Raw genomic sequence first — 16,187 nt, forward strand, 5'->3', positions numbered from 1 at the left:
ACAGGGACAGTATGTTACCACTGCTCTTAGAAACCCCAGGTTGCATCAAAAATTACGCGAGCGGGACCCCTGCCAGCCATGGAGGAGGAGGAGGAGGAGGAGGAATGCCCCTTTACTAAGGGTGCCAAGTTTTAACAAGCGAACGTGGCCACGTCCCCTCTAGATCCTGGGCCAGCCGTATGTTGCTGACATCCATGATTGCTGGTGTAATCACAGTTTTGTCAAAAGATGGAAATCACCATCAATCGCACTCATTTGAAAACTGTCTTAACAGTTGGGACAATGAATTCCCAGAGATTTGTGGTGTTGTTTATTCTTTTCTTTATTGTTAAAGGTGAGTAAAGTTACTAGATTGCATGAGTAGAACTATAGAGTATTAATCTACTGTATCAGATGCAGAACTATTTCCTTCTGAGCAGTAAGCAGTGCTTGAGACAATACGAGTTAATGACTTATGCTGGTCATGCATTCATAAACAAAGGGATTTATAGTACTGTCACCATTTAGATGAAAGTGTTTCTCACATTTATATTACACAGTTATTTGGCTGTCTATTTTTCTCCGCTATTCCAATCAATAGGTTGGGAGATTAATGAAAAAAAATCTCTTAACTACTGGTATGTTCCCTTGTTCTAAGTCAATAGGGTATTTGTTTTCTTGCAGCCACTCAGTGGTGTCACTGGGGTTGGTGTCACCCAGTGTACTTACTCACCCTGACACCCCACACCGAAGCCACACCTCCAGTTGTATGATGTTTTGTGGGCACGACCAAGTATCACGCCCCCATTCTTATCACACCGGGGGCTTGCACAGCGCTTCGCAAGCTGCTGGGCAGCCCCCAACTTCTCCAGGTACAGTGTGGATAACGCACGCATGCTATCACCGCTGCTTGGTGTCACCGAGTATGGCCCGCGCCCCCCTAGTGATGCCACTGCTAGCTTTTATTACTAGGACCAGATACTGTATGTTCATTATTTTTACAATAAACACACCAGTCACCCCTCTGTTGGAGCCCTTAGCTCTTGGGCTGGGTTTCCTATAGAGGCAGACTAGATCATAGTGATACACAGAAAATAGACAAGTAAGGATCTATATTTCCATCTCACCAGAGAGCGTGTTTTGGCTAACAAATTGGTGCGACGTGCCGAAAAGAGGCTGAAGGAGGTGCTCTTACAGGTGGAAGAAGAGAGAAGGAATGCGGATCAGTTCAAAGACCAGGTACACTCTCACCCACTCTGATTGTGACTTATTATATTGCATTTCTCTCATAGTACTAGAAGTCTACCATTGCCATACTAAAACAGGGCTTAGCAAGTATATATATTACAGTTATTGGTATTCTGCTTTTGCAGATGAATAAGTTGTAATGAAATAGTAAGTAATAGCAGCAGCAACATATCATGGTTTTCATGAACATACATTACAGATCTGGCACTACTATGGTGGAAAGGGGTAATAACTAAGTCATTTCTTTTGTAGCTTGAGAAAGCCCATATCCGCATGAAGCAGCTGAAACGTCAGCTGGAGGAAACTGAGGAAGAGGCATCACGGGCCAACTCAAATCGTCGCCGACTGCAGAGAGAGCTGGAAGATGTGACGGACACAGCAGAGTCCATGAACCGAGAGGTGACCACACTTAGGAGCAGGCTCAGGTAAGCTCAATGACTGTTCTCTATATAAATTCTATTTTGTGTAGGGCTAGTAGCAGGCAGATTTCTGACCTTGATAAATCCACTTCAGTCACTGTCATGTTGACTGCTGGACCTGTGATTGGGATAGAGAAGAATATGGATAAAACTACACTTTAGTGTTCCCTTCAGTTAGCATGACATTGCTAGCCTTTTTCTAAAGTTATTGTAAAGCATTATGCCTGGTATGAACAATAAAACTTGTAGACTTCAGACTGTTTATTAATCAAAAGATACAATGTAGATATCAGTATGATAAAATATGTGAAGTAACTGTTGTGTACTCAGCAGGCAAAAAGCTAAACTCCTAAAGCTGGCAGTAATGCTGTGTATCCACTACGACATAATGAACAATTGAACGTTTACGACATCGTTATCATTCAATCGTCCGCAATATCGTGCAGTGATATGCCGTCTTAGACCAGCGATGCGTGCTCCCGCTGGTCATTGACGCCGTCGCTCATCACCCGAACCTGCTGTCCAACCTGCCCATATCGTAATGTTGTGCAGGTTCGGGGATGAGGGAGGGTGCCGGCACTGAATGATATATCATTCATTGTGGGCTCAATATCCACTGCACAATATAATGAACGATAACAATGTCGTAATCGCTCATTCTATCGTGTAGTGGATAGGTGCCTTAACACAGAGCTGTAATGTACACATAGCTTTATTGATGCAAATTATTCTGCCCTATAGAAGTTCTTAGCAGGACATTTATTTTCCTGATTTATGAATAGTCATACAATTGGTGTAAATGTAATGTTGTCATAGACTTTTCACAGCATTAATCAACACAAGATAAGCCCTTTTACATTTTATATGAGCCTCCCAACAGTCCTGATTTTCAGGAGTAAAAAAAGCTGTTTCCTGCTACAAAATGGCTGCAGTTTGGCTTCCATTGTGTATGGTATGCGGACTAGGGGTTCTATCCATATTTTTATGGCTTTTCCCCTTTGGAAATATTGGGTGGTGTGTGAATAGTCACTGCAGGAACAATTTTGTAGTAGAACATTGAAGTGTGTATAAATTACACCCTTACAGCCTAAGGAGTCTATTATTTACACAGCAATAAGCCAAAAATTCAGAGAGAAGAATTATCACTGCATATTATGTATTTCATTAAAGGGTTAATGCCGGAAACATCTGAGATTTCTCCAGCCTTCACCTACTTTCGGCTATTTTTCTGCAGAGTAATGCCATCTCAGGATGTATCACCTTAGGGTGGGCACACACTAGAACTATATTGGGGCAATTTGCCGTATTGGAATGTCAAACCGTCTACATTGTCTAGTGTGTACTCACAATTGCTCGCTCCCGCGGACGACACACAAGATCGTTTGATTGACTGTGAATCAAACGATATTGTGTGTGCGGCAGTGCATCGTATCGTTCCATCATTCTTTATATCATCTAGTGTGTGTCGGCAATCTTTGATGGTCCGGTACAAAGGGAAAAGGCCCCGACCATCTGCACGATTGCCGGCAGGGCCGGATTAAGGTCTGTGGGGGCCTCTGGGCAACAAACTTGTGGGGGCCCCTATATACAACAGTTTCTCGTCACCCTAGGAACATTTTTTTTTCTTTTTATTCACCTCAGTAGTAGTGCCCCTCTTGCAATGTCCCCAGTAGCAGTGCCCCTTATGCAGTGCCCCAGTAATGGTCCCCCATATGCAGTGCCCACTATAGTAGTCCCCCCTATGCAGTGCCACCTGTAGTAATGCCCCTTATGCGATGCAGCCAGTAGTGGTCCCCCTATGCAGTACCCTTATATAATGCCCCCAGTAGTGGTCCTTATATAGTGCCCCAGACCTGCAAAGGGGGGACCCCCACTAGTGGTCCCCCCATGCAGTGCCCCTTATATAATGCCCCAGTAGTGGTCCCCCTTTAAAGTCCCCCAGTAGTGGTCCTTATATAGTGCTCCAGACCCAGTAGTGCTCCCCCCCTATGCAGTGCCCCTTATATAATGCCCCCAGTAGTGGTCCTTATATAGTGCTCCAGACCCAGTAGTGCTCCCCCCCTATGCAGTGCCCCTTATATAATGCCCCCAGTAGTGGTCCCCCTATACAATCCCCCAGTAGTGTCCCTTACATAGTGCCCCCAGACCCAGTAGTGGTCCCCCCCAATGCAGTGCCCCTTATATAGTGCCCCAAGAAGTAGTCCCCCCTATGCATTGCCCCCAGTAGTAGTCCCCCTATGCACTGACCCTAGTAGCGCCCCCCACCCAGTGCCCCCATGAAGCGCGCCCCCCTCCCCATGCAGTGCCCTCTGTAGCGGCCCCCCCTATGTAGTGCCCTCTGTAGCGGCCCCCTTCCTATGTAGTGCCCTCTGTAGCGGCCCCCCCTATGCAGTGCCCTCTGTAGCGGCCCCCCCTATGCAGTGCCCTCTGTAGCGGCCCCCCCCTATGCAGTGCCTTCTGTAGCGCCCCCCCCCCCCCTATGCAGTACCCTCTGTAGCAGCCCCCTTACACACAAAAAAAAATTACAACTTACATGAATCGCCGCTCCTGACGGGACCGCCACAGTCGGGGGCCTCGGTAAGGGTGCATTGCTCATGTGCTGATGTTAGCAGTGCATGTGTACAGTACAAAAAATGGGTGTACAATCATTTTTTCTTTCGATTTCGACTCAGAATCACAAAGTTCGGGTGTGTTCGGTTTTCAGGAATACCTATCCACATATCTCTAATTTTCATAAAGACACGGTGATACAAATATTTTTCCCTGGTGTTTCATGGGAGAGATACAAATCATATTTATTAATACCTCCTTTCCCAAATTGTAATTTCCCTGGTCTCAAAATACCACCCTTCCTCCCACTCCTGCCTCTATGCAGGTATTAACCAAGAAGCCCTGCTGGGGCAACCAGGGAGCCATTGTGCAGTACTTGTCCTTTAAACCAGAGCAAAGGACTGCGGAGAAAAGGGACACAACCCTGCAGATCATTCCTGGTGCCATTCTGCATTACAGCCGGCTGATTCGTGATAGCAATCTGGAGAAACAATTGTCACACAATTTTATTCTACCTTAATGCTGCATCTCATACCTTTTCTTTTTGCCCTAACTAAATCGCTACTTTTACTACTAGTAGTATAGCATGGGGGTATCAGGGGAAAACCGTGCTGCTGCCAGTTGTATAAGTGTCATCTACGTACATTACACAAATGTTCTTTCATTATACCAGCACTATCGTATCCAATGATTGGAGATGAATCCTAGTTCACTGCTGGTTTCTGTAACCTTAATGGCTATTCTGCTTTCTTACATCATTTCTCTCTCTTGTTCTAATAACAGCAAGATAGAGCGACAGCAACGCAAGTATGTGTATGTGCATGCACCTTTGTGTGAGCGATTATTTGCTTGACGGCTGTATTAACTTTGGCATTCACAAGTACCCAGCAAGAGTGGCCTTTATCGATGCAGCACATTGAGCTGCATGAGACATAGGGGGAGATATATCAATTCTTGGAGAGAGATAATGTACCAACAAATCAGCTTCTAACTGTCCTTTTGCATTATGTTTTGAAAAATGACAGTTAGAAGCTGATTGTTTGGTACTTTAGCTCTGTTCACTTTCTCTTCCCAAGGTTTGATACATTTCCCCACCTAAATAATGATAAACAAAGCTTTCTAGCTTTCATTTGCTGTGCCATGGCCTATATCTAATTAGTTCAACAGATGGAAAGATGTGCTTTGTTTTACAGACAACTATTGCAAATCACATACAAATATACAGGTGCAGATCTGTACACTGCAGTAACCATACCATAGTAACCAACGAGACACTTCCAAGTTGTACAGCAGCCCCGCTGCCCAGTCCGGTATACCTAATACAATCACATCTTTAGCAAAGTATACAGCACTTGGAGTTTTACATACAATAGCTTATCAATTTGCATTCACAGCAAAATTACAGCTCCATCTGTCCTTTCGGTATAAAACTTCCCAAATACAATTTTTTTTCTTTGAATCAAATTATTGATGTAATATGCTAATTGCTTTATGTGCAGTAGTGCCATGTACAACAAAGTACATTAGTGTTACTTACAATAAAATACATTTAAAGCACATATCTGATAGCTTTTTAAGGGATTCAGGAATCATGACAATTTAAACGGGAGTATGGTCACTATCAAATTGCCGTGGCAGCGTCTCTTTAGGGGCATAGCTAATGCTTCAACGCGCTGTGCCAGCCCCCTTTAAAACACCCTTGTAATGTAGCATGCTCTGCTATGCGCACCTGCCATGAACAGGACATATCTCCCAGCTTTCCAATTACGGGACTTAGCCTTGAAATCAGGGCTGTGCTGCCTAATTTGGGACAGTTGAGAAGTATGTCAGCAGTTTTTTATCACTTATGTCTTTAAAGATGCAATCATGCCCTGTACATTTTTACAGGTATCTCAATTTATAATCCATTTTTTCCTGCATCATTTCTAATAATAAAACATTGCTTCTGGGTTATCACAAAAATAAAAACATTTTGTAACTTAAATGAGAGAGATTGCAACCTTTTTGATGTAATACATAACTAATTATTTGTAGTTCTTTGATCTGAAGTGTAATTTTTTAAGTTAATTAACATGATTCAAATAACCTACTGATTCTTTGCTATTTTCTTCCTTCTAACTTCATCCCCTAATCTCTGGCATGTTTTTGGCTGTGTCTCCCTGTACTGTGCCATCCCTGTCTTATGTCTGACAATTCTGTGTCTCTTCATAGCCGCTTGCACCGCAAAGAAAAATAAAAACATGTCCAAGTTTATTACAGTCCAGGTGCTGATGATCGCCCAGTGCACAAAGGAATCCCTGTCTGACAGTCAGAGATGTTATGCCACTGACGGCAAGAGCAGGACCCCTCCTGGGCAGAGCTATTAATGAGGAATAGCTGTGCACAGAGAGCTGCCTGTGCTTCAACCTGCTGAGTTATCACTATCCATTTCTTGATGTGCACAGACACTTAGGTTTCCTTAGTTAACCATGTGCGCACAACATTTTACATAACCACATATCGGCTAATAAGGTACAGGCTGTGATTTCATTATGAACAATACATTCATTTTCTCTTTTAATATTGACACATAGCAATGGTACCCCCTGCACCCACTATAGATAAGTCCCTAAGTGAGATAAGATTGCGATAAATATCATAATATTGTATTATTGTTCTTCACTTGCCTCCGTTCAGTTTAAGTTCAGACATTTGTACATTTAAGTTATCTTGAAATAATTCTCTAGCCTTTTTAAATCAAGTCATAGGACCAACAATCGGAGATATACATAACATACGGGAAACGGCAAAGAGAAGGAGAAAATGGAGAGGAACGGCGCGCAGGGGTAACAAAAGAGCAGGGGAGAAGGAGGAGAGGAGGGGGATGGAGAGGAGGAAAAGTAAGTTGGGAAAGGCTTCAGAGGGGATATTAGGCGCAGGCCTCTGAAGGCCCAGATGAGACCGAGATCACCTATCCCACAGTTTGTGGAACTTCTGAACCACCTTCCTACTCATGTACACATATCATTTGTAGTCAGTCAAGTCATTAAAATGGCCCGCCACTTATGTATATCAAGGAGATCTGGAGCCAACCACGATCTGGATACTGACTTTGGCCATTGTAGACAGCCCCAGGACACACCTGTACATAGTAGTAATACTAACAAGTTCCTCAAGGTCAAGTCCAAACAGGCATGACCGAGGGTCAGCAGAGGTGCAATCATGCTGGACCTGTTATGCACTGCTGATTGAGGCCCTATATTCGAAAGGTAAAAAGTGAAACTTATACCAGAACAAAATATCACAATACATAGTAAGAAAAATAATAAACAACACACAACCTGTATACTCTTTTAAATTAAGGTACACATAATCCCTAAACTAAACTAGCAAATCCAGAATCCTAAAACAAGAGTTGACTGCTAATGCTAACAAGCCACGCCAGGGAAGTATCCTCAGAACAAGTCGCGGGAACACAGCCTTCCGAGAAATGCCATCAACAAGCGAATGTAAAGCTTGCTAACCAATGAGGGGAGATAAACACAAAGACTATTACTAGCAGGACTATGGTGGGAAATGGTGGAGATCCCTAAAAGATCATCCCCAAAAAAACAAATATAGCATATAATCAACATTAATAATAGAATATAACAGTGTATCAGTCAGCAATAGCAACAAAAATTCTTACCACACAGGAGCATCCACCGACCCCCAAACACCAAAGGAGGAATAAATGCAAGAAAGTCAACGAGGAGGCCTCAGGTGCCACTCCAACCAAGCATCAGCATGTTGTGGAGAATTAAAGAAGTGGGTACCTCCATCCGCCACCACCCTGAGGCGAACAGGAAAGAGCTTAGAAAATTGGATCTGCTGGTCCTGCAGCTTTCTCTTAATCTAGATGAACAAAGAGCAGTTTTCTGGATTTCAGTGGCAAAATCAGGGTAAACTGATACGGAGTAATTATACAACTTGAGGGGACAAGGCGTGAAACAGAGTCTCGGTCTTTCCAATGCAGCAATTGGGAGACGGGCGAGAGGGAATGCAAAATGAAGCAAACTCCTAAGGTGTAACCCTGTCGGCAGTACTGCAAAAACCCCGGCACCTCCACAAATACAGGATGGGAAGCAGGAATAGATCACGAGAGCTGGCAGAAATGTTCTACACCATGCTACTCCATGCCACACCCCAAATCCTCTAGCCTTTTAATAAAATATTTAGTTTAAATGAGGATGCTCTTCCTCATGCATGACCCACATGTTTTTGGCTGTTTCTCCTGTACTGTGCCATTCCTGTCTTAAAGTTGCCAGAAGAAAATGGCCTGATTCCATTTAACATGATGCCTTACTATTAACTTTTTGGTTTCCTGGATCCTCAGTGGGGGAACAGCTTTTGACAAATATTTTCTATGACAAGCTCCTCTTGCCCCTTGAGGCACATGAGCTATCCAAGATGTCCCTCCTCATAGATAAATGTCTATGTCATCACGTGAAACACTATAAAATGCTAAGAAAATGATTTTTGTTTTTCTTTGTGGGACTACGGGTCTGACTCAGAGATGAATGCCATTCTGATGTTCTCGCAGTTGATCGAGGCTTTGCAAGTACACATGCGCGAAAAGTCCACAAATCCCATACTGTGCACGCACAGACCCAAGTGATCTATGCCTTTTACAATTGTGTACGGAAGCGCTAACACTTGCGAAGAGGTTTATGGTCCCTCGGCGTATCAGGGTGGAGACTGGGAGATGACCTAAAGTGATTGCAAGAAGGGGCCGTTTCGTGGGCGTGTTAGGGGAGTGTCCTGGGTGTGTCTGGGAACTCTGATGCATTCCCAAACGCAAATCCAAGCTGCAGGGGCCATATTTAGTTGGATTAGAGGAGAGTACCTAGAGTAGACCCTGGGCTACCGCAAATGTCATGGCTGTGACCAATGTTGCGTCTATGTTGGTGTGTTTACAAACTCCATCACAAAAGCACAGACCACGCAAGGTGAAAGTGGGCATCTCACCGCCCGTGCACTACATTGCAGCGTCTGGCACAAAAGGAAGGCTGAGATTAGTATTTGCATATTCCCGCAAGCACTATTGCAGAAACGACTGTGATCTCGGCTGGATTACTAACCATCTTTGCATCAGGCCTTATATATAGAATGGTAACACCGTTTGAAAACATTGATGTCTTATGGGAGTTTAATATAGTACTTGTCTATCATCATATAGTTTTATTGAGAAGTCCAAAACAGACAGATATAACAGGGAATCAATCATCGAGAAAAATCAGGTGACAAATTAGGTTTTAGGTAATCTACATATAGACATAGATAACATATTCAGCTATAAAGCATAACTTACAGCAACTTATTAACAATAATACATTTTACCAGGATGAATATGAAGTAAGAAGAAACAAAAAGAGGGATGGGATAGGAGCAACAAATAAAATAAGACTCATAAGGGAAGAAATTAAAAGTAAACAAGGAAAAAATCTAAAAATAAGAAGAGAAAATAATAATAAAAAATATATAGAATATGGGAAGAGGAAGGGTGAGCTGGGGGGTATATAGTACTTGTCTGCATAAAGAAAATGCAATGTATATACAGGTTCAGTCTTCCATATCCAAATATTCCGAAATACAGAATATTTTTAGCATGACTGAGATAGTGAAACCTTTTCTTTTTGATGGTTCAATGTACACAAACTTTGTTTAAGGCACAAAATTATTAAAAATTAAGTATAAAATGACCTATAGACTGTGTGTGTATAAGGTGTATATGAAACATACATGAAATTAATTTATGTACACAAACTTTGTTTGAGCCACAAAATTATTGAAAATATTGTTAAAAATGACCTTAAGGCTGTGTGTATAAGGTGTATATGAATCATAAATGCATTCTGTGTTTAGATTTGGGCCCTATTCCTAAAACATTTCAATATGGTATGCAATTATTCCAAAATACGGAATATTCCGATATCCAAACTACCCTTGGTCTCAAGCATTTTGGATATGGGAGACTCAACCTGTACAGTATATTGTCTATTATTCTTTTTTTACAATGGTGAAAAACTTTCTGTCAACAAATTGGTATTTTTATGTAAAATAATTGGTGCAAAAGAAAACTCGGGATGGATAGATGATTTCTTATATGGGTTTAACCAACACATATATGCCAAATGACCCATTGAACCTAGGATGGCAATTATCTGGAGCAGAATTTAATACTTCTTATCAGATGTACCAAAGTATGACCAAGGTGCATTCTGCATTTCTCTTGGAAAATTGTCAGTGCAAACTGAGAGCCAGTTTCCTATAGAGATCAATAATGTGTATGGTTATATCTCTTATAATACTGTTTATCTTATGGTGGCAGCTGAACACTGCTAGAGGGGAATTGCTCAGAGAGCGTGCCATTGTGTATTTACCCTTATGGCTGAAATATAGTACTTACAAGGACAATATTTAATTATTTGTGAAAGTTGCGCAGTTCTTCAGTGACAAAAGCTATGCCCTCTCTCATATCTTTCAAATATGCATCTCACATTGTATTTTCTTTGCCTTTTTAGGAGGGCACCTGTTCAGTTCACTACACGAACCATCCGCCAAGTCTACCAACTTGAAGCTGTTTCCGATGAGGAACCTGATGCGCATAGCGGAGAGCCTTCTGCCAATCATCAGCCGCAGCCTCAGCCAGAGTGATATCACCACACACCTAGAAGGGGTGGGACTGCCACCTGTCCCCATAAACCCAAGGACAGACTCATTAAACAGAAACAGCTGGAATGATACACCACTTACCATAGGGTAGAGACTGCTTTTGCCAATTTAGCCACTTTTGAAAGAGTGACTACACGCTCCATATGATGAGTGCATTTATTCTTATCTCAGCCATGAATTTCACAGAGCACTTTATATCGGATGAACTCATGTATTGGCAAAATGTGGGCATACCTATATAGGAAAATAAACTGAGTAATTTGGGACACATTGGCATTCACGAATATGCATATCTGTGGAGGCACTAGCGGTTTTAGCATCATTACAACAGGGTTGATATATAATAATTTAAAATATAAACCGTACCCCTGAATTCCAGTGACTTCCACTAAATGTTGATTGTTCCTTCTCTATAAATTATATAACTCAGATCAAGCTATAATTCAAAATATGTTATGATTAAATTTGTACAGTTAAGTGATATTACAAATCACCATTCACACAAAATACATGAGTACTTGTGTCCGTATAATATAATCATACAATATGAGTATCAAGTATGGTTAAATAACAACAAATTAATAAATATACCAATCTTGTGCCCATTCCAAGTAACATTACATCATGTGTTTGCCCCTCATGCTTCCCCATCCATTCCTTCAGTTACTGGTGTATAAAACTGTTTTTTATGTCATGGGATATATTCCTGTCTATTTTATTGCATCCCTATAACATGAACTTCTATTCACTGACTAGTGCTCTGTATATGCATACGCTCTCTGCATTGGACATGCTGCCTTTCATTTAAGAAGTGTATGTGAAATGTTTTATTTTTACCTGATCAGGTTTAGTCTTTGGCAGATTTGTACAGACAGAGGCAGCTAATATAGTATTTTATCTTTTATCAGAATGACTACCCAGTCTTCCACACTTTGCTAATGTCTCACATAGCTAAGTGCTTCTTAAAACAAGTAATTCATATTAAATACAGATGCAGGCCCTGCTTGATGAATGCTATGAATATCATATAAGTGTTTGGAAACATAAAACTGGATGGAGTCGTTTTCTCTCTGAGCCATGTCTTAATCTTATTATGTTCATGAATGTTGGGAAGGGTCATGTGTTTCCCTGCGTAGTGTTGTTATTGATAGGATGACGAATAAGCGCTGCTTCATTGGTGCCTTAGTGACGTTCTGTAATCGCAGGTCCTGAAACAGTAACAGTCTTGCTGCTGAAAGTGTATATTAATAAGGGGTACAGAATTAGAGTGGCGCACTCTATTGTAGGTAAGGCAAAGAGCAGCGGTAATTCTCTGCACCTTTAAGAACCTCTTTACTTTAACATATGTGTAGACAACAACATGGCCACCACTGGACAGCAAAGATACAACAGCAGCTCTAACCACCAAGTTATTTTCCTATTAATATGCCTGTACAGTACCTACTGCAATTCTGTCAGCCTAGCGGTTCATTGTAGGCCTTATAGGCACTGAATAATATGGGCTTAAAATGGCGGCTAAACCTCATTAACATCTGATTGGCATCTATGAGATGAGATCAGGATTGGTGGAGAACGCTGTTGGTGTGTTGATCCGTACTAATTGTACGTATACAGCGGTCACCTTTGCTACTCAGCTTCTTTACCAACAGCAGCACAGAAGAATTAAATCCACACCCGGGATTAAAGCCAGTGTATAAGGACAAATGTTTATCAATTGACTATATATATTTTGGAAATTTAGTTTGTTATTGGCACTTGAATGGAGACTTCCGTTATCTGTAAAGACAAATCTAGTCTCCACAACACTCAAATTGGTCAGTATTTAAGGATATAGCTACGTGGGCTCTGGCGGTCTATTAAAGGGATAGCATAATTGGTAAATACTGTGACTGCCTCCCACAGGTCACCTACAAGTTAAGCTGGGTATACACCTGACCTGTGCAATAACTCTTTTGATGCAATGTTTCAATCGAATTCACTCCCGTTCGGAAGTCCCGACCACAGTGCCCATATTCACGCACCCACCTGTATAATGTAACTTGCGATGTTTGACCACCATCTGTCTAAAATATCAGATGATAAGAAGCAAAGGCAGCAGGACGGTCGGCAGTGCGTACACACTTCACTTTTGGTCCGAAATGGCACCATCGAATCGGAGGGATATTAAACAGCACATAACAGGCCATTGTTCAATTCGACCAGTCTTTATCTGACAGGCCCTGATGCAGAGATGTATGTAAAGGCAATTCTTACACAGAACGAGCAAGTTTTTGCTATTCTGTGTAAGAATTCCATACACACAGAAAACCCATTCGCAAAGTGAGTGACAGGTAGTCAGCATTTGAGGGAGGTAACGGGGGGGTGGTTAGAAAATCGCAAGCATGCCTTATTGTTTAAATGCTGTCACATGGGTGTGCATACATTAGTCATTGTGATGTCATACGCAGCATGAGCGCTCTCTACGTGTCAGGAGAGCCGCTGTGTTTGAGACAGGTCAGATCTGCTGCAAGAGCTGCATGGCTGGTCTATGTGCATCGATGTTACTGATGTTTAAGCTGGTACGCGACGTTGTACGCAGATGAGATGGCTCCAGTGGGTGTCCCTGTGCTCAGGTAAGCTTTGGAACTATTATCATATTCTTGCAGCAGCGATCCGTGCGAAATCACATTTGCAATCGCATTAGCGGCCATCTCTCAATCAGGCCCTCGCTCTTGCGAAATCAAAAGAACGGCCCAACGATAGTATAGGTGTGTACCCCGCTTTGTCCGTGAGAAGATACAGTCTGTTATGCATCTTACTGGTATACAACATTAATGGCGTACAACTTTATTTACACACTGGATTTTCTTCAGATTTTTACATAAATGTGCATGTGAGCTCTATGGCATGAATCGCAAAGTTCAATACAGTTGTTAAAAACAGTTTAAATAGTATTCAGGAAAATGCAATATGCATGAATATGTCACTACTCTGTGCTGGCTGAGAGACTATGGTGTGTACGGTTATGTATCAGCAGGATTTTCATGTTCATTCTTAAAAATTAGTCTTATATTTTTCTGTCAATGGAAATGATAAAATTTATTTTTAAAAATTGTTTAATTGAGAAGGCGGTTTTTCTTTTTTTTTTTTCTTTAACTGGTTTATGCTTTTTTATAACGAAGAAACAAGAGTTGTGTTATTAATTGACCAGGAAAATGTACGAACTTCTTAGGGAAATCTTCCTGTTAAATCTCAAAGCCACATCTACGTTGAAGGAAAGGTTATACGGCTTTTATTAAAATGTCATTCTAAAGCTTTCTCCTTTATGCTGTGACTTTGTTGTACTTAGCACTAAGCTATCATTTACATTCCTCATTTTTAAATATATAATTTTGTCCACTTTATCATTTCTGGTGTCCTCAAATGTTTTCCTTTTTTTTTATCTTGTGTGGAAAAACACACCAACATATGGGAAGAGAAAAATACACTAGAATGACTTCAAAAACTAGACGCTAAACTTAAAACCTATCTATAAAAATTCAATGTAAGAGTTATGTACTAAGCATTCGAGAGAGAGAAAGTACCAACCAATCAGCTCCTAACTCATTTCTCAAATACAGCCTGTAACATGACAGGTAGGAGCTGATTGTCTGGTACTTTATAGATCTCCACTTTATCTCTCTCCAGGCTTTGATACATCTCCCCCGTATACTTGTATGCCAGAAAGTTATAATTAAGTGATTACCTTGAAGATAAATTGTTTTTGCACTTTGCAGAGATAGTGGTGCTGTGTGCTGGGTGAGTAAAGAACATTCCACCATCAAAGCCTTTGTTCTGATTGGCTGTGCTGCTGGAGCATATGTCGCTGCAAACAGTTTATTTACTTAACTCAAGTCAGGGACATTAAAGGGTCTTCCACAGAAACGAGATAGTGTCTGGGGAAGAAGTTACGCTGTGAGCTGCTCTGACTGAAGAAAATCTGAAATACCTTCACCTCTAAAAATATCATTGGAAATATGTTTTAGGTTTGGTTCCACTTTAAGCTACATTGGTGTAATTGGGATTGTGGTGTGTTAGGCTTGTGGTGTTCTACACAAGCAATTAGCTCAGCATACTCAGCAACCAAGCTAGCTCTCAGGGGTCACTATGACAAGAGCATCTAGGACGTCTAACACTTTCATACGTGAAAACCTAAAAATAGTATGCAGTAAGGAGATAATAATTCCTTTTTTATGAACTGATGACTTTTTTTTCTAAGTGAAAGGTTTTGTTTGTAGCATAGAAAACAAAAAGAAAGACCCCTGCCAACATGGAACCACCCTGAATTACAGTAAGATCAATTTAAATGACTGGATGAATGAATGTGACACCACATAAAGGGGAATTCCAACAGCAAGTGCCAAAATAATTTTATTTTGTCTCCATATTTTGGGCAATCAGAATTGCTTCTCATTCCTATTTTATGAAGTCTTAGGGCTGCAGAGTATACTCTTTGGCTCATATGTAGAGACATTTGTTGATATATAATGCATGATGTGGCGTTCTTTGTGAACCCAACATAAAACCCATATAGTGCTAAGATTGATTTTTACAATCCCTTTTTGTACAGAATATTTTTAGGTGGATCATTAAAGATCATAAGCACTTGCTACAAATCTGTTCTAAGCTCCATATGGGGGTATATGGGTCAGAAACTGGTCTACCTAAGATTTTATTAAGCAATTTCCAAATTACAGAGGAGTGTCATCACACCAAGGACAGGGTTGTTTTGAAGATCACCTGAAACTCCATCACCGTTCAGCTACTGGACCCACAACGTTCAACTGCCCATTGCTGTTGCCATCTCTGTTTCTCCGTTGGTGATATACAGTATGTGGTCTCCTTGGCTGCAACTTCTGCAAACATAAAAAACCAGCCAATCCTGGCTCTTTGTCCAGCATTGAACCTAATACTAAAGAAAAATGCCAGACACACAGCAACCCTGAGCTGGCAGAGCTAGAACAACTCTACAATAATTACAACTTTCATATTTCCACCTACCCGTGTCTCTCGTCATTCCAATCATACACACCATAGGTACAGTAGACACACCAATGACATGTAGGTCATTAGTGGCTGATAATGATTCTGCTTTACAGCAGCTATACACAATTTTAACATCACCAGCTAAAATTGTCTGCTATCTTAGGTATCAATTGTTCCCCACACTTCTTAGATTGTAAGCTCATGTGTGCCATGATGTCCACATACATTCTCAGCACTGCGTATTATGGGCATGATTCTGAGATTTACACTAATGCAACCGCAGCTGCAATCTCT

At 41.3% G+C, this 16,187-nt stretch overlaps 1 protein-coding gene across 6 annotated transcripts in view; it reads left to right on the plus strand.

The window, feature by feature from the left end:
- Positions 1-14,279, plus strand: part of LOC148508451 (uncharacterized) — a 262,947-nt gene extending 248,668 nt beyond the window's left edge. For 5 of the 6 annotated variants that reach the window (XM_088444564.1, XM_088444558.1, XM_088444560.1 and 2 more), the window contains 4 exons: positions 1,110-1,218; positions 1,480-1,652; positions 4,980-5,003; positions 10,739-14,279. In XM_088444564.1, coding sequence (XP_088300690.1) covers positions 1,110-1,218; positions 1,480-1,652; positions 4,980-5,003; positions 10,739-10,871 — 439 coding nt within the window. In that variant the 3' untranslated portion in view covers positions 10,872-14,279. The remainder of the gene's footprint in view (positions 1-1,109; positions 1,219-1,479; positions 1,653-4,979; positions 5,004-10,738) is intronic. The other variant, XM_088444563.1, reaches the window with a different exon arrangement.
- Positions 14,280-16,187: the final 1,908 nt, after the last annotated feature.

Source organism: Taudactylus pleione, unplaced genomic scaffold (assembly GCF_031769625.1).
Source record: "Taudactylus pleione unplaced genomic scaffold, aTauple2 ptg000366l, whole genome shotgun sequence".
In the NCBI taxonomy this organism is placed as follows: domain Eukaryota; kingdom Metazoa; phylum Chordata; class Amphibia; order Anura; family Myobatrachidae; genus Taudactylus; species Taudactylus pleione.